We start from the raw sequence: 22,122 nt of genomic DNA on the forward strand, positions 1-22,122 counted from the left end.
GAGACAAATTTCATCAAATAATATTTATCTTGAAAACACAATAATTTAAACATGATGGTTGTAGGTGTTATGTTAAGCATAATAGTGATAGAGAAGGAAAAAAACTTTTATCTTTAAATTACTTAAGATATAAAATAATGAAGTAAAGGGATAATTAAGTATTTTATTTTATAGTTCCTCACCGTTTTGAAGATGAACACATACCTCACTCCAACGTAATGAAAACCAATGCCACCAAACTTTCCATTCTTTAACACTTTTTCTCTTTTTCACAAAGTAAATTATTAAGGACTCTCTCAACAATTTTTTTTTAACAACATTTTAACAATAAATTTAGTCCACTTATTTAAAATGAACCAATTATAAAATATCATCTATACGTTGTAAAATAGTTCTTAAAAAAAGTTTTTAAAAGAACATTTTCCAATTACTAATTACCAATTTCAAGACTTGATTTTATTCATATCTGAACTCTACTTCTATATTCAGTTTTTCACTCAATCTTTAAAGAGGACTAACGGAATTTGGAGTTGCAAATCAAACAAGGAACTTCCTGCTATGGTCATATGATGAAGTAGAAGATTCGAAAAGGCAGTAGCAGAATCCCATGAAGTGACTGAAAGATGGATTATAAATTACTTAAATGATCAATGCACAAACAGTACTTAATGTTTGTTGTCTAAGTCTATTTTAGCGGAGTTTTTAACTGCGGTAGTAACATCAACATCATTCAAAGAAAGAAAAAGATTGTATGTGGTAATTTAATATGGTACACAGACCTACACGACCAGTTTCGTGAGCTGCAAAGAAGCAATACAGAAATGTTATACGCAAAACTAGACATTTTCTTTCTGTGGTTGCATGCATATATCTCAACCATCAAGTTGAAGCTTCCCCGTTCAAACGTATTCTCTTTGGACCTTTCTCTTCACCTTGGTTGCAGGCCGTTCCGATCATGTTTTCTTTTGCTTCTACCGAACACCTTTTGTAAGGTTTAAACCCTGTTCGACGACTCTTCAGCTTTCCTTGTCCAAGACCCATGCTTAGCAATCCCTCCTCCTCATCATTATCTTTCACAAATGACACGCTTTTCTGCAGCCCATCACAGATAGGACTGTGTTTTTTGGTCTCAAGGTCTTCATCTTTGTACTCTGCGTTTTGCTTGTTGATGCTGTGAATCTGATTATCTGCATTTATCAAATCATGAGGAGGTGAAAAGCTTTGTGGCAACACCTCCCTGGAGAATAGCGCCTGAAAGGCAAGCCGACCCTGAAAATAACAATGGCATGAGGAAAGAACCAGCGGTAAAATACACAAACTACATTAAGACTTCATCATTGGATAGACAGTGATACCTCTTCAGAGACCTCCTTCCAAGAATCAGTAAGGTTGCTAATGCTTCTACTACGACGATTATTAGGCTCAGAACCTAAAAGGTTTGTATCAGCTTTGTTGGGCTCTTCCTTTTCTTTCTCATCCTTCTCTAGTATCTCAGTCTCTTCACTGCTAGAGGTTGTGTTAGAACCACACGAGGAACGGTCTACAGGTTTTCTACCGTTTATTTTCTCGGAATCGGGATTCTCGGAAATCGCTTGGTTCATCTCATCATTAGTAGCCTTTGGTGCAGTATTTACATTGGTATCTCCCTTCTCCTCAGATTCTGATGAAGAAACAGCTGGTGACTTGGAAGCTGAGTGTTGAGCTTGCAGAACTTCCGATTGTTCTGGAGGAGGATTTTCTGGCTTACCCTCTTCTTGTTGGTTTTTGTGCTGCGATTGACCGAGAGTCATGGATGGAGCTGCAGTCGCTGGTGCAGGAGGACACGCAAAGGCTGTATGAAGTGGAGTACACAAAGGAAGCAATCCATGGGCAGCCCACCATGCAGTTGCGGCAGCAACTGTGGCTGCTGTAATGGCTGTCACACTTGGAGGAGTGCACACGGGAGAATCTGCGGAAGTTTCTGCATTTGCATAGGGCCAAAATGTAGCAGCAAAACTTGCTGCAGCATGGGCAGCAGGATTTTGCAGCAAGGTAGAGACAACAAGACTTGAAAACGTGGAGGACATATGAAGAAATGAATGGTAATCATCCTGATTGTGTTGTGAGAAGGGAGGACAAGGAGAAAACGATTGATGAAGAGAGGACCGTGCTGTGTTGTTTTGACTTTCACTTATGTTTGATGCAGCAGAGTTTGTGACAATCTTAGGATGCCCATTAAACTTGTCGTCAACAACGTGCACAGGGACATGTCTTGGGTAATTCTGATTTCCTTGCATCCCATCTGTTTTCTCAGTTTGAACCAATTTCAAAGCACCAGAATTGTCGGACTTAGAGACTTTACAAGTGGTATTAGTCTTTTGTTTGTGGTCTCCGTCATCTAACTCTAACTTGTGATTTTGAAGCTCATCAGTAATAAAAGACTCATTTGTTTCATCTAGAGTTGTTACCTCTTTTATTGAGGGTATAAACTCCCTCAAGGGACTTGGATTTCTGAGCGGCAGTGATACAGATGAAGCAGGTCCTTCCTGGAGAATGGCAAACACTTTTGAGCTGCTTTCGTCGTTATTTTGTTTTACAGTTGTTGGCAGTTGGTCCTCCTGATAATGCTTCTAAAGGAGCAAGCAGAATGATGTTATGGAAAGGAGGAAGAAGAGATAGTTTTAATGGCAAATGAAAAATAAATAAAAAATATAACCTCTGGAAGTGGTTGTTTCTCCAAGTCCAGTGCATGTTTAGCATGTGAAGATGCAATTGAAATGAGAGACTTTCCATTCTTTGGGACAGCAGCATTGATCTTCCTGGGATAAGGATTGCTTGGTTTTCTTTTTGGCCTTGGAGGGGGTATGTCTATATCAAGAGCTTGTCCTATTGGAACACCCTTCACAAAGGCCTCTTTCTCCAGCTGAAGGTAAAATTTGCAGTATGCTCAGAAAATTGTAATACCTCCAACAACAGTAACATTTCAATGCATTCAGTAATAAATCATAATCAAACAACTACAACCTCAAAACAAGCTAAGAAAACATTCAACCCAGAAAGTATAGTAACAGATCGCAAAAGTTGTATGTACTTGAAGACGTTACGTGATTTACAGAAGCCATACTGCTGACTTGTGCATAAGTATGATTTGGATTTTATAGGAATCTGACTCCAAAACACACCTTTGCTAAACTAAGCGCTGTATTTAACAATACTTTCACACCTTTACCACAAACTCCTCTTTTATATATATATATATATATATATATATATATATTGTTAATTTAATCATTTAACTGTGTATTCACATATTTTATTTTCAGTATAATAAAAAGTAATAAAATTTTAATTTTTATAATTTTGTTTAACTCTATTAATGATTAAGATAGTTGATATGTATTTAATTTTTAATAATTGTTACATGTAAATATACAATTAATATTTAAGTAAAACACTAAGTATTTTGAATCTACAAAGAAAAACAAAAGGTAAAAGACTCCTCTCAAGATTAATTGCATATTAACATTAATTTTTATTTTAATACATACACATGATAATTATTAAATATCAAATTAATATTATTTTTTTATTTTAATATATATATATATATATATATATNTATATATATATATATATATATATATATATATATATATATATGACAGTTATTAAATATCAAATATATATCCCATTATCTCAACTATTAATAGATTCAAACAAAAATAATGAAATTAAAGTTTTGTATTAAGATTGTAATTATTATTTTTATTATACTAAAAACAATATATATCTCAATATTTTTGTATGAAATCAACTATTTACACTAATTCTTTTTTTCAAAATAAGGTAAGTTGATGCAAAAGAAATCCAAAGGTGATCCCAATTAGGTGACATCCCTCGTAACATTTTATAAAATTTTGCTTATAGAGCTGGTGAAGAAATATTATTAAACTTAAAGGAATGACTACAAATCCGTGTGGACAAAAAAAATACAAATATAGTAGATTTATTTCAAATCCAAATAATTATTTTAAGATTTTAAGTCCAAATTCATTTAAGTGGATTTGAAATGGTTATTGATTAAATAATGTTTTAGATTGTAAAAAGTTAAAATTAAGACAAATCTAAGTTAGTTAGTTATTCAAGATTAGATCAATTCATGTACAATTAAGATTGGATTAGATTAAATCCACCTCATATGCAATTCAATTGTGTTAGACTCAAGTTATGCAAGATTGAATAAAGCCAAACAACATCAAAGTCAAGTTAGGTTAGGTTAGACTTAGTGAAGTCAAATCGAAATTAAGTTAGATCCGGTCGAACCCAACGTAATGTTAGGTCATGCTTAAGTTGATTGAGCTAGGTGAGACCTAGGTAAATCTTGGTTAGGTTAAACCCAGGTAAAGTTAGATTAGGCTAGTACCATGTCAAGTTGGTTAAGACGGGCCTAGGTAAGATTGGGTGGAAAACTTGTAAGGTGAAGTGAAATTGGTTCACATCAAGTTGAGTCAGACTCAACCTAATTTTATAGGACCTAGGATAAGCCAGGGCATGATAGTTCAAGTTGAGTAGGGTTAGAGTTAGGTCAAGCTAGCCAAGTCCACATCAGGCTAAGTAAGCCTAGGCCCAAGTCGAGTTAGTCCATCCTAGGCCTAATTCGAGTTAATTAATTTGAATCCACATTAGGTTTATTTAGGAGAGACTAATGTAAAGTTGAATTAGGACAAATCCAGTTTAGGTTGATTTGAGTAAATCCAAATCTATGTCAGGTTGAGTGGGTCTCGATCCATGTCATGTTGAATTGGATTAGGCCAATGTCAGATTGAGTCAGCTTAAGTCCATGTTAGGCTAAGTTAGCATGTATCAAAGTTGACATGAGTTTACTTAGTCCATGTCAAGCTAAGTAAAGCTGGGCTCATATTAAGACTAATTAGGCCCAAGTTGGGTTGAATCAGGCAAGACTCAAGGCAAGTTGGGTTAACTCAATATTACACCAAGTCGAATGGACCTTGATTTAAGTTAAGTTAATTAGACCAAAAACTATCTTGAATCGAGTGGACCAAATTTTACGTTAGGTCAAGTGGGAATGAATCCACATTGAGCCAAGTTAGGTTGAAAGACAAAGTTATTTTGAGTTAACCAGAATTCACAATAGGCTAAGTTAGCTTGAGTCAAGTTGAGCCAAGTCAACTTAAATTTATGTTAAGCCAAGTGGGTGTAGGACCACATAAGGTTGGGTTAGGAGAGGTCTACCTTGTATAAGTTAGAGAAGTTAAAAGGGGTTTAGTTTGAATTGGTCAAGCTTAGCCTATAATAAAGCCTAGATCGAGTTAAGCCAACATCGATTCTAATTGGATTGAGTCTATTTCAAGTAATGTTAGACTTGGTTAGCATATGGTTGAGTTTACTTATGTTTAGGTCAAGTTGAATTGATGGAGATCCATTCAGGGATAGGTCCAAGTCAAATCTAATAAGTCTAGACCTAGGTTAAGAAAAATTTAATTAGGCTAAAATCTTGTAAAGTCAAGTTAAACTAGGTCAAACCCAATCCAACCTAGATCAAGTTGGACTTAAATCACTATTTTTATTTTAAAATTATACAATTAAACACTTTTTTTTAATAAAATTATGTTTAGAAGTATTATTTAAATTTTTTTCTACTTTTTAAATTGGTTTTTAGTATTTCCTTTTACATGACTTTAGTTATTAATTTTCTCTTATGAAAGCATGTAAACCCTTTTTCACTTAAGTATATTTTTTTTATTAAAACTTTGTTTTGTTTTTTGTTTTAATTAACTTATTGATATTTTTTTATTTATTAAAAAATTCTAAATATTTTTATTTTAATAAATAAAAAATTACTTATGAGTTTAAATTTAAAATAATTTTTTGTATCTGTTTTAATTTACATATTTTTTAACAGTGTGGTCTTTTAATTAAAATAGTGATGCTAATTTCATGTAATTTGGAAGATATAAAAAATAAAATTGTAATCGAAAATAAATACCAATGTTGAGAATTCATATAAAAAACAAATTTAAATAAAATGAAAATTAATTTTAAAGAATAACACTTAAGAAAAAATAATCAAATATTTATTTGTGAGAGTTTATCTTATAGGTTGATATTCTAGTTTATCTTTTGAATCTTTATTGTTGTAGCTCATGAAGCTACAAATTTATGATTGGACATTCTCATAATCATTGTTATTTATGAGTCAATGGAATTGGAAACATGTCCTTTCTTTCATATAGAAAAGAATGGATTGTTACATGGCATCCAACTTCAATAAAAATTTAAAAATAATTCAAGAATTTAGAGTTGAAAATTACAGGTATTAATATTCTTCACTTTTGTTAACAAGATGAATATCACACTAAAATCAATTGTCCATCAAGACAATAAAAGTCCTTAATGTTTTTGGTTAAAATTATTTGTCTTATTATTGTTTTAGATTTCCCAAATTACATTAACATCATTATTTTAATTAATTAATGAACCATGCTTTTAAAAAATTGAATTAAAATCGATACAAAAAATTTATTTAAAATTAAAAACCATAAATAATTTTTTGAAATAAAAATGAACCACATTTTAAACAATTAAAAGATTAATAATTTAATTAAGAAAATACCAAAACAAATATTTAACCAAAAAATTTTTATAACAAAAACATATAATTAAAATTATGTAAAAGTTTCTAAAAATTCATTCAAAAAACTACAAAATGAAAATTAAAAAAAAATAAAAATCATGTTTCTTAACATAATTTCATAAAAAAGAAAACATGTTTGGACGTACGATACAAATAAAATAAAAATAAAAATATCACTATAAATATTATTTAAATAAAAAAATAAAAACATGATTTTAAATATCATGTTTATCGTTAAATCTTAAATCCGTAAAAATTTGCACCTGATAATACAAGGTTTTTTTTTGTTTTTTTTTTGTTTGAGTTTAATTCCAAACATCATTTACTTAATATCACAAATTTTTAACATTTTATCTATTTACATAATATCTTAAAAATGAAAATTTGTTTGGTTGAAGCAAATAATTTTAGTTTTCATTTGCTAATTTAAAATAAGTATAAAATTATGAAAACAAGAAGAAAAAACAGTTCCACCATTTTTATATCATTTTTAAGAAATAAAAAAAATTATTAATTTTGTAATTACATTTAATATTAGAAAGGAAGATTAAAATGTTAGTTCAAATTAAAAAATCTAAAATTTTAATAATATCAAACTTCTATCATCCTTTTAATACGACTTATTGTATTAAAATCAACAAGGGGAAACACTTAAACAATTAACTACAAGTTAATTATTCACTGTATATCACAATTTACTATATAAGACATCGTATTTAAACTTTAAAATTTTTCATTCATATGGTTTTGAAAAGTTCTAGCATAAAAAGGAAATGAAAAAGACATTTTATGCTCATATCATTATAAAATCTTGATAAAATAATCTCTATAGTTATCTTCATCTACGTAGATTTTTGAAGTGTATTTAAATTGGTTCTCATAATTCTCATGCTGAAGGTGGATGATCTCATAGTGAAAGCATTTTAGAAGAGTGATTTAAACTCAAAAGAAATCAGAATCATAAAAACATTTATTTTTGTATTTTAATGAGGGTTTGACCAAATTTATAAAAAAAAAAAGAATGAAGTTTTTTTTATGATGTAAAATATGTTTAGTTAACTGGGTTGAGAAATTTTGTAAAAAAGATTATTGATTTGAAATAATTGAGAAATTGGGTGCACTTAATTTGAGATAATTATTGATTTAATACTTTTAGTAAATTGATCAAATTAGAGATTGGGGGCTAGGTTTAATAAACATTAGTACTAGGAACGAATAGTTCTTAATTAAGTCAAAAGATACTTGGAATACTAGCGTCGATTGAAATGAAAAAAATATCAAATCTATTCTACAATGCTTTATAGTAATTGATTTTTTTTATAATCCTACTTATTTTAAAACTTTGTTTATTTTTTAATCAGTTATGGTTAATTTATTTTAAATATCTTAAACTTAATGTTTATAATTGTAATTTTGGTTAAATTGGATAGATTTGATTAATTTTTTTTATTTGAAATTATCACTGTTTTTCACAGTTTTATTGAATTTTTCAAATTATCTAAGTGATTTTGATGATTTTAGAGTTTTCTTTGTAATTTTTATCATTTAATTAAATATAAGAATTAAATATAATATTAGTGGTATAACATATTACTAAATGAAAATTAATTGGAATTTAGAATATTTGATTGAGAATCAATTTTATGACTTATAGTTCACTTTTTCATTTCTTTTGAGTGTGACATTATCCCTTCTTCCTAGTTTTTTCTTGGTTGGGACGAGATCTTCTTGATATTAAAAGTTAGTTTTATATATATATATATATATATATATATATATATATATATATATACTTTCAAATCATCTTTCTTGAGTGGCATCATCTTCCCTTAAAGTAAATCTCCTGGTTTCTCATTGGTTGGTTTCAAAACTTGGACTCTTGATATTAAAAGTTAGTTTATATATATACTTTCAAGTTTTCTTTGTATTTTCATACTTAAAGTTTTGAGGAGATTAAAAAGAAAGAAGAGAAAACGTAAAAGTATAGAGATGAAGATAAAATGTTTCATCAATATTGAAAAAGACATGATGGAAAATAAAAGAAACTAAAGAGAAAGGGTTGAAAGAGAAAGAAATTGAAGAAGAGTTGAGAAAAAAAATGGAAGAAAAAAGGTAGAGAGAAAAATAAATAGAAAAAAAAGGTGTTGAAAGGAAAAAAAATTAAAGAAAAGAAGTTGAGAGAAAAAGTAATCAATAAAAAAATATAAAAGAAAAGAAAAAATAAACAAATAACAAAAAAAATTGACAAACAAAGGAAAATATAATGATAAAAATGATGTTTTTTTTATGTAATATCCATTCAACAATTTCAGGGAGAACTTTTGGCAAGAAACCTATTATTTGGTTTCAATCAATTAATAGTATATGCAAAGATTTTAATTCTGATTGGAAAAACAAATAAAAGGGTGATCTTTGACCTCAATATTATGTTTCTCTTAGAAGAAGTGTACTTGTGACATTTGAGAACAAGGACAAATGTATTTGAAGAAGAAAGGAATGATATAATGTTGACGAGTCTTGACTTTTCTTTGTAACATTTATCTTTTAATTAAATGCAATATTAATGGGTATTAAAGACTACTAATTTTCAAATTAATATATATATATATATATATATATATATATATATATATATATATATATGAATTCTATCCTAAAAGTAGGGGTAGAAAAATGAGTCAACCTTACTCGACTAAGCCTAACCTGATATTCGTTCGTCAAAAACGAGTTGGGTTAGATTGACCTATTAATTGAAAATGGATTGAACTTTACAATCTGATCCAGTCTATGGTTGGGATGACGCGCTACCCTGACAGTTTCTTTTTTGGGTCATCGAAAGTCTAATATCACATGGAAACAGACTGAATTTTTTATATTTTACATGAAAACATGTTGATGTTGAGTTGTCAGGTTGATTCCGGACTAAAAATGATTGTTGTTTATGCTATTTTAGATCTTGACCAAGCTATATCAAACCTTAACCAAAAAAATTATTATACCTTGGTCGGACTATCGAGTTGTGTTAACATGAAGTGTCGTAGGGGGTTCAATTTTTTTTTAGTGAAGCTGAGTTGTCGGACTAACCCAACTGACCTACGAGGTTGGGCTCTTGGGCTGTCAGGCTTGGTGGGCCAAGTTGGTTCGGGCTCCTAGGTTGAAAAGGTTGTCTTAACCTATCGTTTTTGGTCGGATTGACGTACTGGCCCATAGAACTTGGTCCTTTTTGTCATCCCTACATAAAAGTGAGATTTCTCTTTGTGAGAAATTTTTAAAACTTTGAGTTATAAGAACCTAATTTTAGATATTATTAGGGTAACTTGTAGTGATTAATCCCATGACTCATCACTCACCTTTCCATCTCTTTTGAGTGTAACATCAATATTCTTTCTTAAACTAAATATCACAACAATTTCATTATTTCTCATCGCTAAAGGATTGAAGATTGATGATTCAAATAATGGTTTTATTACTTAAGAATGCTTCATATGGTTAGTTCAAAAGGTTATTCCTTGCCCTCTTATGTTTTATATATAGATGATAAGCAGATTAATTTTTGGAATGGTTGTTAGTGTTTTAGTCCTAGCATTCTCAATTGGTTGGAATACTTAGTAATACGTAGGGACAACTTCTAAAATTGTCTATGACTTGGGATAATAACTCATGATAACTTTAGGATAGTAATGTGAAGGACGGACTTATTTCTAAAGTTGTTCATGCTTGGGATGATAACTCTTGAATTACACCCCCTTTTTTGCATGTCATTCCATATATGGATTATATAAATAATTTGTTTCTCGCTAAGTTTCTTGATGTACCTATTTGGTCTTTGTATGATTCTAATGTACTTAGTAAAAAAGTGGCTTGGACTTTTTTCACTTACCTCATAGATATGTTGTCTAGGAAAATTTGATGGGTGAATAACATTCCACATGCTAAAACTCTTATGTTGGTGGAAATTTATGAATGATAAGATTTCTTTTAGTAAGATGTTCAATTTAGAGGTGTCCATATGTGTTCCATGTAAGCGAAAGTATTCTTTATATATTTCTTTTAGTACACCATGGCTATTAAAATCTAGTATTGGCTTTAATTTTGGTTTTGTTTTTTTCTCTTCCTATGATATTTTGTGGCTTCTTAATATTACATGTTGTCCTTAGGTGAATGTCGTGCAACAATTATTACTTATTATTTAGATGTTGTGAAGGATGAAAAATCATGTTAAGTATTGTCATTATCCGGAAGATAATGTTAGTTAAGTGAAAGCCATCATTGACAATCTTTTTTTTTATTGGTAAATGTTAGTTGTTAGTATTTTTGTTAGATGAGGTTGAATCTCAAACCTCTTCTATCTTTCCTTTCAAACCCACTAAACCAACCTTATATCTTTCAAGTGTTAGTGGGAAGAGTTGAACCCACAACCTCTCTCATCCTCTACTAAGTCATATTATAAATCCTATTAGTAGTGTTGTTAAAACATTTCATGGTCATGTTGCTTATGGTAACATTTTTAGAAAGACATGGAAAATATATTCCAAATTTCATTTCTTAATTTGGTATCATTAAATTCTTATATGTGGTTGATTTTAGTTTACTTTGTTAGTTTTCTTTTATTGAAAGGCTAGAGGTAAATGACTTAAGTGTATTAATAGTTATGATTGTTTGATCTTTTATGGTCTCTCTTATATATGGTAAAGAAAATTAGTTTACTAATAGTCTTGTTGAGAATGAAACTAAGGTGGATTTTACTTGGTTTTATGTTTTACCTTCTATCTTTAGTTTAGACATTTTTCATAATTGATATCAATTCCATAACTTTATATAACTTGTTTTCTTTGAAATGGTTGTTGTTTTTACATGAATTTGGTTTGGTCTTCTCCTGTTTTTGGTAACTATTTTTTTTTCTACTTTCCGACATGTGATTTTTGAATCTTAAAATGGCGGTCTAAAAAAATGTCATGGTTTATAATGATAGTTAAGATATAATTTTTATATATAAAAAATAATCTATTAATTAACTCAAAGGATACTTGAACATCAGAAAACAATAAAAAAAATAAGAAAAAAAATACTGAATCAACACTCTAACAATTTTACACTAGTGAAAATTATTCTTTATAATTGTATTTATTTTTAAGCTTTGTTAATTTTATTATTCTGGTTTTTAAATATCTCAAACTTAAGTTTTTCGGCAAACTAATATTCAACAATTTCGATATCTATGAAAGATATATTTATTATTACAAATAGCAATAGATACACTTGTGATGCCAAAAGTACAACAACTTACAAGTTCTCCAAAATATATATCTCGCATTTCTCCACTTACTACAATTTTCAACAAGGTTATATATATTTAGAAAACAGATATTTGAACACATTGATGCATCAAACATTCTTGTTTACACAATAAAAACCAATCTTTTAAATTCGTCGTTGTAGAATCTAAAGTTATTGGTTTGTAAAGTATAAAACTTTTTTCTGGATCGTTGAGAGTGTGATAATAAGATTCTAAAGAGATTTGCTAGTAAATTAATACTTGAGATATTGTTTCGAAAAACAATTGAAAGAGTATTTAGCTTAAGTCAGTAGTGACTTAGAAAAAACAATTATACTTAATGGACGAACTAAATGTAAGAAAAAAACAAAATAAAAATTTAAAAATTAGGTAAAAACGTAATTAGATATAATATGTAACATAATTAATTATATGTTAAGTAATATGTCACTTTTTATTTATAAAATCCGTTAATAATAATATAAATAATAACATTTATATTAATGATTTTTAAAACAAAAAAGTTTTAAAAAATAATAATAATTTTACATTATTTTTTTCAAACAAACATCCTCTATTTTTACTGTATTGTTTATGTATTTCTCTTCTTTTTCTCTCTTTCAGACACTTTTCCCTCTATTTCTTTTGGGATTAGTTTAAGGTTATGGATGAGATCTGTTGAAGGATTTCTATCGATTGACAACTTGGTGGGTTATTGGTATGACCCTAAATTTGAGCTAAAAGCAGCTAGAGAATGAACAGTTCTCTAAGTGGGATTCAGTATTCACCATCACTGCCCTGGGTTAACAACATTAATATCCCACAAAACTTGTTTTACCAAATTATAGTTTATCCTTTTGTCCATTCTTTCTACGATTGGTAAAGGAAATCTCATTCAGCTAAACTATTTAAAGATATCTATACAAATCATATGTTCACAGAAGTATCAGGTTCTAAAAATATACCTCTATCTGTCGTACATGTCATTGCTTTTATCTCTGGTTGCATTCTATATCCTACAAATGGCACAAACAGTAGTGCAATTGAACGAAAAAAAGGGGACTGGTTTGACCAAGCAATCAGACAGATTACTTAGCCAAACCAGTCCCCCTTGTCCTTTTAACACTTTTATCTTCTTTAAAATCAATTTGTTGCCATATATCTTCATTGCATTTGTGTACTCTATCAAATCATCCAATCCCTCGTTTCTTCAACACATACACCGACCGATAAAAGGGTTCGACATGATAACTCAATTCCAAATAGTTACAAACTTGAACTTAATATAGAAACCATAGATGCATAAAAAAATACACCTGAATGCTTGAGACTGAGGTTATATCTTTAACATTCTCTTCAACTAAGCTAAAATGTTTTGGCACATTTTATCATCAATAATTGCAGGCCAAGTCCTATATTGTTCATGGTAAAGGCTATAGTAAACGTTATAAAAAATGAATAAGGGTTCATTCTTGTCAGTGATCCAGTTGGTAATTTGTTATGATATTTATTGCAGTTAAACCTTGATGGTAGGATTACATCAAGGCTAAGCCTTAAGCCTTGTTTAATCTAGTTTTTAATGCGCTTACCAAAGACAAACAAAAAATGATCTCTAATTGCATGCTTTTGCAGAGAATATAGTTTTTATTAAAGAATCAAGAGAAGTACTTAACTATCAGAGGCTATTAGCTAAGTTTGGTGACAATTTTTATTGTTTTGCTATACTAAGATATATTGGTATCGCCTAAATTGAGGAACGGATGAAAGAAGGCCACTAGAAGAGTATATTTCTTTCTCAAAAAGTGTATCCTGGATTTTCCTTTTATGTCGAAAGCTGAGGGAGCCAACCACGTGACACCTAATTGTTTCTAAACTGAAGATTTCAGCGGATGATGGTGACGAATGAAAGAAACTGGTTGGTAAACATTATCTCAGACTTACCTTTCTCTATGCATGTGCTCAGCGAGTTCGTGTCTTTTCCAAGGAACACTCAATTGGGATAGCCAAAGGAGTCTTCTAGGCAAGGCATAAGCCATGATATAGAGCTATATACGCATCGGACGGGTTTTCCACACACAAGTGTTTTGTGATGTTATTTAAAAACAAAATTCTGAGAGCTTAAAATCAACCAGTTAAGATGCAGAACCATTTTGTGCCATTGAATGGGAATTTCATGAATAAAAAAAATACCAAATTGAATAATAAATCAGCATCAAATCAAACGAAGCATAAATTCTAATTATAGGACCACAATGTATAATCCAAGGAATGAAGGTACGGATTTACCTTTGAAAAGAATTTCTGAGCGTGACTTCTGATTTGCACAGCAGTCTTTGTTCCTATGTGCTCTGCACAATAAAAGTAGAACATCAAAAAGCGGACAGTAATCCTATATAAAAATTCAATAAAACATATAGATCAATTTGTGTCCTTTCTTATTAAGATATTTCAAAAAGGCATTTATGCTATATATGTGTGTGTGTGTACACAGACATATATATAAGTGTTGATGGTGAACAAAATTTTGCCTTCTATGCGCTGCCATGCTCGCCCGTATAGCTTTAAGGCTTCCAGAAATCTATTATGTTCCTCCTCGGTCCATCTTTCTCTTTGCTTTGTGATAGTATATGGTTTTCGTGTCTGCAATTGCCAAGTAGCCACTCAGATAATAATAAGAATTAATTTATATTTTAGTTTCTACAGTTGTTTCCAGTTTACACTTTTTCAACTAGCAGAATTAATTGATGGTTTCCAGCTATAGATTTTTCAATTACAAGATATAAAATCGTAACATTATTCAAACGATGTGAGACAGTTCTACTCAGACCAACGTAATGTTGATCTGTACACAAAATTAAGTGAAGCTTTAGACCCGGTAGTTACGATAACATCGTTGACAGTGCTATTATTAAAACCACGACAAATTGTTTAGACATAGTAAAATTGCTACAGAATTTGCTAGCAATGTAAAATCGCAATAATCTTGGTCTGAGAGTTTTATGTAGGCAGAACACTTTTTTGGCGATTTTGACAATTCAACTGTCAACTGTAAAAAAAAAAAAAGAACCATTGTACTGTAAACTGTCAAAAAGAAGAACAATTCACGGTAGTGAACAAAACATAACTTAAAAAGGAAGACGAGTAACGAGCAGGGGACAACAATAGGGTCCAGACCAAAATATCAGTTAAACCTACTACTAATAGTAAGAACAACAATAATAACAGCTTTATTATTTCCTTTTTGAGGAATCATTGTTTCCCGTTAGTATATCACAATAAACTTGACATACCTTAATAACCACTTCTTCTCCAGAGGAGTAGGCGTCCATTAGAGGACGTCTGCAGCTAGCGCTGCTTCAGATCTTCCCTGACGAGGAGTGGGTAAAAGGAATATCTCCTTTCGTTTTTTGTGACATGGAACACAGCAAATGGTAAAGCCCTGGTGAAAGTAAGCAGAAGCTGCTGACAAGGCGATGCTACTGCAAAACAAACATAAAGCAAAAACAATAGGTAGAGATCCGTCTCTGTTTCGTATCAGATATAATAGCTATAAATAAGTATTCCAACTCACAAGCCACACGCAGGATAATAGAGATTAGAAATGACATGAAAAAAGAGAAAAGGGTTCAATAAATTTTAAGAATCCACCGCAACAGAGAGAGACGCTTCTCCGAAAGAAGAATAAAAGAAAATTCTTTAATCAGTCCTCACCAAAAAGAACTCCACAGCGCCAAAACCTTTCAAACGTGGAAACAACTACAATTAGTATATCACAGGAACACTTCCATCTTGCACGTTCTATCTCATAATTTCGCTTCAAAATTACAATCTGTCACTGTGAATAAATAAATAAATACACTACTCCTATTTAGTTGCCGAGAACAATTAATCACAGAGCATAGCAAGCAGATGGTTAACTCACGCAAATCCGGAAAGTAGTTCACTCAGTGAAGTACTTAGAGATGCATAATCAATCGTTTTACAATTCCGGTGATTAAATTTTCTCGGTAACCAAAAATAGGGGAAACTGAATCCTTTTGGAAGAGAATAAACAGAGGAGGGGAAAAGTACCTTGAAAAAGAGCCATGGGTGTGACTGGAGCGATCATGCATGTGAAGAAGAAATGGATTTCACCGGACACTCGCCGGAGGACTCATTTTGCGGCAATGGCGAATCCGACTCTTAAGGATCAGAGGAAGAATTAAATTGGAAGAGAAAAGAAGATTCGGAAACAGTAGCAAAAGAAGAAGAAGAAGAAGAATTAGGGAGAGACTCAACTACAACGAACCAGAAGCATCCACACGAACTGTCGAACAGTGAGAAGCAATCTCAGCCACTAGAATTTCCCCAGGATTTTTATTTATTTTTTAATAAAAAAGAAGTAGTCGTTTTAATTTGAGGCTGCTAAGGTGCGGAAGAGCAAAACTGTAGGGATGACGACAAGTGGCATGAATTTAGTGGCTGGTGGAGGTAACACACATCCTTGCACTTTTCCTAATTTCTTTTTTTTACTCTTTTTCAATTTCTTTATTATTGTTTTTGGGGGCCTTTTTCCCTCTGCTCAAATCTCATCCACAAACTCCAACGCCATAGTTTTCAGTCCGTAAAAGCGTCGCCAGCTGTCACATGTGGGCCCTCCAGTTGCGTGGCAACGGCTTCTTTCAGTCACCGGCGCACGGAGGGGCTCGCTCCTGCCGTTTTCTTCTGCCCACGTGGCTCAATCATCACCACCACCTTCGTCGGAGTAAAAAATGGCAATGGTTTGCAATTTTAACCTATTTTTTTTATACATTTTGTTTCTAAAAATTATTTTTTAAAATATTAACTATAAATAAAAATGATACGTTCATGACTCAATTAAAAGTTTAGGGAAATATTTGTAAAAGAAAAGTAACTTAATGATATAATAAGTTTGAGAAAAAATTGTTTGGTTTAGCATTTTTGTGGCACAGGAGGTGCCATGTGGCATCTAACGAAGGAGGCAGACAGAGTGTGTTCATTTGGTGATGTTTATAATCTACATTGCGTCTTCGATCTGATCACAAGATACGATGCATGAAAACGGAATATGTGAAAGAAAATAGATTAAAATTGGTTAATTAAATCAGAAAAAAAATATAGGAAAAGTTATAGGTAAACAGAGATTAGATAGAAGAGAACGGGATTATTAGATGCTTATTTTAAGGATTATTCAAACAAAATTAAATTAAATCAAATTACAACCAACCAAACTGAGTTGCATTTAAAAGGAAAATTGAATCGTTTTAAATAAAACAGCTAAAATAAATTCTTTTTTTTTTCAAATTGAATTATCTTGAAATATTAATTGAATTATAATTTATGATGTTGAAAATGTATTTTAAATTATTTGAGTAGTTCATAGACGTTATAAGCGGAAATCTATGTAAATCCCTTACATAACTAAAATTAGTAACATCTGTTTCTTTTTCTAGAAATAGTTCTAATTTGTTTTCTCACTATAATAATTATAAAATAGTATAATAATTTACAAAGTGCTATAATAGTTATTGAAATGAAAAATAATATTAAATTAAAGAGTAATTTCAACAAAATATAATTATAAAAATAATTAATTTTTATAATTTTATTATAAGTAATTCTCTTTTGGGTGAATAATTGTTTTTATTATGGTTTGTTATTTAAATTTTAAAAAAAAAATACTAACAGAGTAAAACTAAAATACATGTATATAGAAAAATTAAACGGAAAATCCATTTTATTAATGTCATTAATAAACCTAGTCACCTAACTTCCAAAATAAATAGGAGTTAGAATAAGTTGTTTAAAACGTATTAAAATTGTAACTAATATTAAATGTATAAATTAAAACATTAAGTATTTAGTTATTTATTTATTAAATTTTGGATTTTTAATATTTTATTCTTTTTTATCTCCTCTCTAATTTTTTTTATACCAACTTCTTTTTTCGATCATAGATAGTAAATAAGTGAAGATTATTTTAGTTAAAGTGTGTTTTCTTTTGCTTTTCTCGTATCTCCAAGTCTTTTCTATTGTTTCTACTGCTTTTGAGAATTTTTGTCACCATATGTAAAATTAAAATGGAATAAATGACTTTACAATATATATATATATATATATATATATATATATATATAATTTTAAAAAAATTGTTTTCTTTTTAAACTAAGCTATATATTTATTTTGTATGAAAATAGTCTAAAATATCTTTTGTAGCAAAGAACATGTTTACTATTTTTCGTATAATAAATAAAGATTCACACTAAACTATAATATAAATTTCATGTGTCATTGGAGTGATGTTTTATATTACTCTTATAAATTACAAAGATGAAATAGGTACAATGAAATACGATTTTTAAAATAGTTTGCAGAAGAAAAACATATTTAACATATGACTTGATATTATATTAAGTACATAGTAATATGTTTGATTTAGTAATTAGAACAATATAAGAAAATGGCAGGACTTAGTAAGATGAAATGATTAATTATATTGAAATAAAAGTTATGTTGATGCTGATAATTAGCATGAATGGGAAATTTAATGAGATTCTGGTGAATTAGTATATCACTATGTTACTTAGAGATTATTTAGGAGTTTAGAATAGTGACTGTTAAGTATATTCTAGTTAGTTTTACTTTTGCGTTTTAAAATTGTGAAAACATGTGGAAATTGAATTCAAGTATGTATAGTTGATTTATGCTAGAAATTTTACATGTATAGGTTTTAAGTATAATTCAATCTTACATAACCATATTAGAAATGTTTAAGAAATGAGAATATTGCTAAGATAGACTCCGACCATGACTCTGATACCATATAAGAAAATGGGTTTTTAAGTCTAATTCAACCTTACAAAACTGGTTTGTAAGGTGAGGTTTGCACCTCACTTATATATTATAAATTGACCTTATATCTAGTCGATGTGAGACTTCCAACATACACGGTTATGTTTTTGACATAATTGTAAAGTTGATAAACTCCATCTTGATATTATGAATATCATGATATAAGTGTTGTTTATTTCAATTATATGTTGTAATAACTGAGTTTTCCTTCTGGTCCATAGTTCATAAGGAGTTTTAAAAACTGCTTTGCTAGGAACCCTGTTAACCAGATATACAACAATCTTTAATGAATACATCCACAAAGATAAAAGAATATTACTTTGATATGTGTTTTGTTTGTTTACCCTTAATACGATCAATACATACCACCTAGTCATCAAAATCCAATTGAGGTAAAATTTCATTTTTCACTAACCTTAACGTCTTTTCTTTGGATATGTGACCCAATCTTTTATGCCATAAGAAAGCAGAACATTCCTTTCCTGCACTAGAATTTCTATCAACAACATGTTCAACATTAAACAGGGATTCATAAAAATTAACATCAAGATTTGAACGATATAAACCATCCAATAATGTACCAGAACCATAATAGTACGAAAGTTTATACAAATGAAAAATACCATTTTCAATCCTAACGGATTTGTTATACCTATAACCAAGTGTCAAACAACTATAACGGGTAGGATAGATAAAACTCATGCTTGAGTCATTTATGTTTGCCTTCAAACATAAATGGGTATGCTATTAGATTATTTAAGCAAGAATATGTTGACTTTGGTAATTCAAATAATAAACATGTTATATAAAGCAACAACATTATTAGAGTATGAAATATAAAGAAACCACCATCAAACGGGGTAGGAATTTGCAGATGAGTTTAGCATCAAACTCAACAACAATCATACCTAAGTTGATACAAAATTAACCAATAAACAATACCAAATTGACGAGTCGGACAACAGAGCAATGGCTGGTCCACTCTCTTGTGATAGGAAATATCTGCAAATAGACATCAAAACCAGAACAAAATACTTAGACCATAATTGATGCAATGGCAGCAGTACATATGCAGTCTAAATGCTTCCACAAAAGTTATTAATCAAGGTGTATGAGTTGATAATTCAGAAAAAGGCAAATCTTAAAAGCATAATTAAACTTGTTGGAAAGGTTCTCATGATGCAATTGTGTACACAATGGAAAATCAGAAAAATAGTTATTATACAAGAACAATTTGCACGTCAAAACTGATTCAAGCACAATTGGTGTTTCCTTTACACTCAGTACTATTGTAATTGCAAAAAGAAATTGGAGGTAAATAGGAAATTGTCAAAGCTGCAGGGGCCATTTATTCAGCTGTAATGTTCTTTTATCCCTAAGGTTTTATGTCATTAATGGAGTCTTCCAACCTTGAGTTCAGCTTGTTGTTTGATTATGTTCAGCATGAGACAAGTTTCTTTTATGTTATTAAGCATGTCTCAAGTGTTTACAGCTCATGTTAATCACAGAATTGCAAAATCAATAGTTTAGTTCATCAAAAATTTGGTTTAGTATGTTGTAACTGTTTTCAGTCAAGTTATGCATCGTGCTTGATGTCTTTGTTTGGTCTCAAGTCATTAAACATCTCCTACCTATTGTTTGCACAATCAATTTGGTGTTATAGTTCAGATAAAAAATGGTAGTCTTATAGTTCCATTACTTAATTATTTATAGATATAACTATTGTGATAGGACCATTTCATCAACTATCAGATCATAAATGCCAATAAGACATTGAAAGAGATATGTGAGAAATAATTTCCACAAACAGTACTAAACTGTCAACATAACAAGCACATTCAAAAAGGCAAAATTAAAAAAAGAAAAGTCAACTTAACTAATACTTGACAGGGTACATTTGTCAATGTGCCTAAAACAACATATTGCCTTTCATACGTATGAATATTCAAGAAATCAGATAATCATCTCATGCAAATATTAATCCATAATTGTGATTGAGTTAAAACATTAGATAAAGTTTGTCTAGGATAACTCTACTAATTCCATTTTGAAATACAAATCAAAGAAAAGAAAGTGATGAAAAAAGTAATGTGACACCTAAAGAGAAAAATCAAAACGTGTCTTTTAAAAACAATACACACTTACTAAACTTTTTGTAAGTACAGACACTAGCAAACAATATTTGCCATATGAAATCAACACAGTAATAGCAATGTCCCCACATGGATATTATCAAAATCAATTCAACATGTTTAAGGCTAGTTTAAAGCACATCCGACATTTCAAAATTAACTGCTGAAATATACCATTACAGACGTAACATAGTTTTAGGGAGCAAGATACATCAGTGTTCAAAACTGAGATTGGGAAAAGGAACAAGAACAAAAGTGAGAGAATAGTAACAAAAATATTATTTGAGTCCTTCTTTGGTGTTTTCCCTTTGGGTAATCATTCCAACCCACTCCATTATCTTCCATTTTCCATACCCATGAGGGTTTCTCAGGCCTCAATGTCTTGCACTCACTATTCAATTTCCCTACCTACCTAAGGTTTCTTAGTGACTAAAGAATCAAACACTTATAGATAGAAAAATACAATGAAACCAAATATAGAAGATTGTATGAAATAAAAAGGGGGACAAATATATGACAATGCAGAATTTAGCAGTCTTGTCAATTGCAAAAGCCTCATCAGTAAAACAAACCTGCAGTTTTTGGATCATCAAGCAACAGAGGTACCAATGGTGTTGCAGGGTGAGGGTTCAGTTTGGTGTATAGGCTTTCAGAAAATCCTAGGTCAAAGTGTAACTATTCTTGTATGTGATGATTAGCCAGAAACATATAAGTAACTACATTTCTAAACAAATCCATGACATCAGTATCCCTAACTCTATTTTTATTCCATGTACACGAAAAACCTAAACTAATAAACACAACATGAAGGTGCAATTACAACTACAACTGCAACACCAAATTATATCACTCAAAATCTCAGAACCCAAACCAATACCAATTCCAAACACAAAAATGCATCCAAATTAACAATTAAACACTACAATTTTATATTCTACGATTTAAAAAATCTAACCTTTAGGACAATCACAACACTGTCATTGACCTTTGACCTTCACCGGAGAAGCATTTCAGCCACCACGTCCTAAACCTAGTCAGCGGGTTTGAGCTTCCCAAATTTCAAGTTGAAGCACAAACCTTTTTCCTAGTCTTTCAGACTTTTCTTGAGGTTTCAGACAGTAATAACAAATTTCACGAACTTTATTCGGGAAATGAGGGAAAAAAAATGGAGAAAGATGACAACACTTACCAATACTGGCCGTCAACGAAAACGGGGAAGGATGGCACCG

At 30.3% G+C, this 22,122-nt stretch overlaps 1 protein-coding gene across 3 annotated transcripts; it reads right to left on the minus strand.

Moving 5' to 3' along the window:
* Positions 1 to 613: 613 nt before the first annotated feature.
* Positions 614 to 16,250, minus strand: LOC106760137 (protein LHY). 3 transcript variants are annotated; one of them, XM_014643581.2, is made up of 8 exons: positions 15,981 to 16,250; positions 15,621 to 15,646; positions 15,200 to 15,388; positions 14,438 to 14,549; positions 14,196 to 14,257; positions 2,696 to 2,902; positions 1,356 to 2,606; positions 614 to 1,269 (listed from the first exon to the last, which is right to left on the minus strand). In XM_014643581.2, exons 3-8 carry the CDS (start codon positions 15,236 to 15,238, stop codon positions 880 to 882), a joined length of 2,061 nt encoding a protein of 686 aa, XP_014499067.1. In that variant the 5' UTR covers positions 15,239 to 15,388; positions 15,621 to 15,646; positions 15,981 to 16,250; the 3' UTR covers positions 614 to 879. The 3 variants fall into 3 exon arrangements, with proteins under 3 accessions (XP_014499067.1, XP_014499065.1, XP_022636096.1); XM_014643579.2 differs by having other exon boundaries at positions 1,356 to 2,609; positions 15,981 to 16,248; XM_022780375.1 differs by lacking the exons at positions 15,621 to 15,646; positions 15,981 to 16,250 and having other exon boundaries at positions 1,356 to 2,609; positions 15,200 to 15,614.
* Positions 16,251 to 22,122: the final 5,872 nt, after the last annotated feature.

The sequence above is a fragment of the Vigna radiata genome, chromosome 5 (genome assembly GCF_000741045.1).
Source record: "Vigna radiata var. radiata cultivar VC1973A chromosome 5, Vradiata_ver6, whole genome shotgun sequence".
Lineage (NCBI taxonomy): Eukaryota > Viridiplantae > Streptophyta > Magnoliopsida > Fabales > Fabaceae > Vigna > Vigna radiata.

Bases quoted from the DNA above. Each gene is read 5' to 3' on its own strand.
- LOC106760137 (XM_014643579.2), bottom strand. From the start codon at position 15,238: ATGGACGCCTACTCCTCTGGAGAAGAAGTGGTTATTAAG. The intron at 14,550-15,199 runs GTATGTCAAGTT...TGGCAATTGCAG, and splicing joins GAGAAGAAGTGGTTATTAAG to ACACGAAAACCATATACTAT. The intron at 2,610-2,695 runs GTTATATTTTTT...TTGCTCCTTTAG, and splicing joins AGAAACAACCACTTCCAGAG to AAGCATTATCAGGAGGACCA.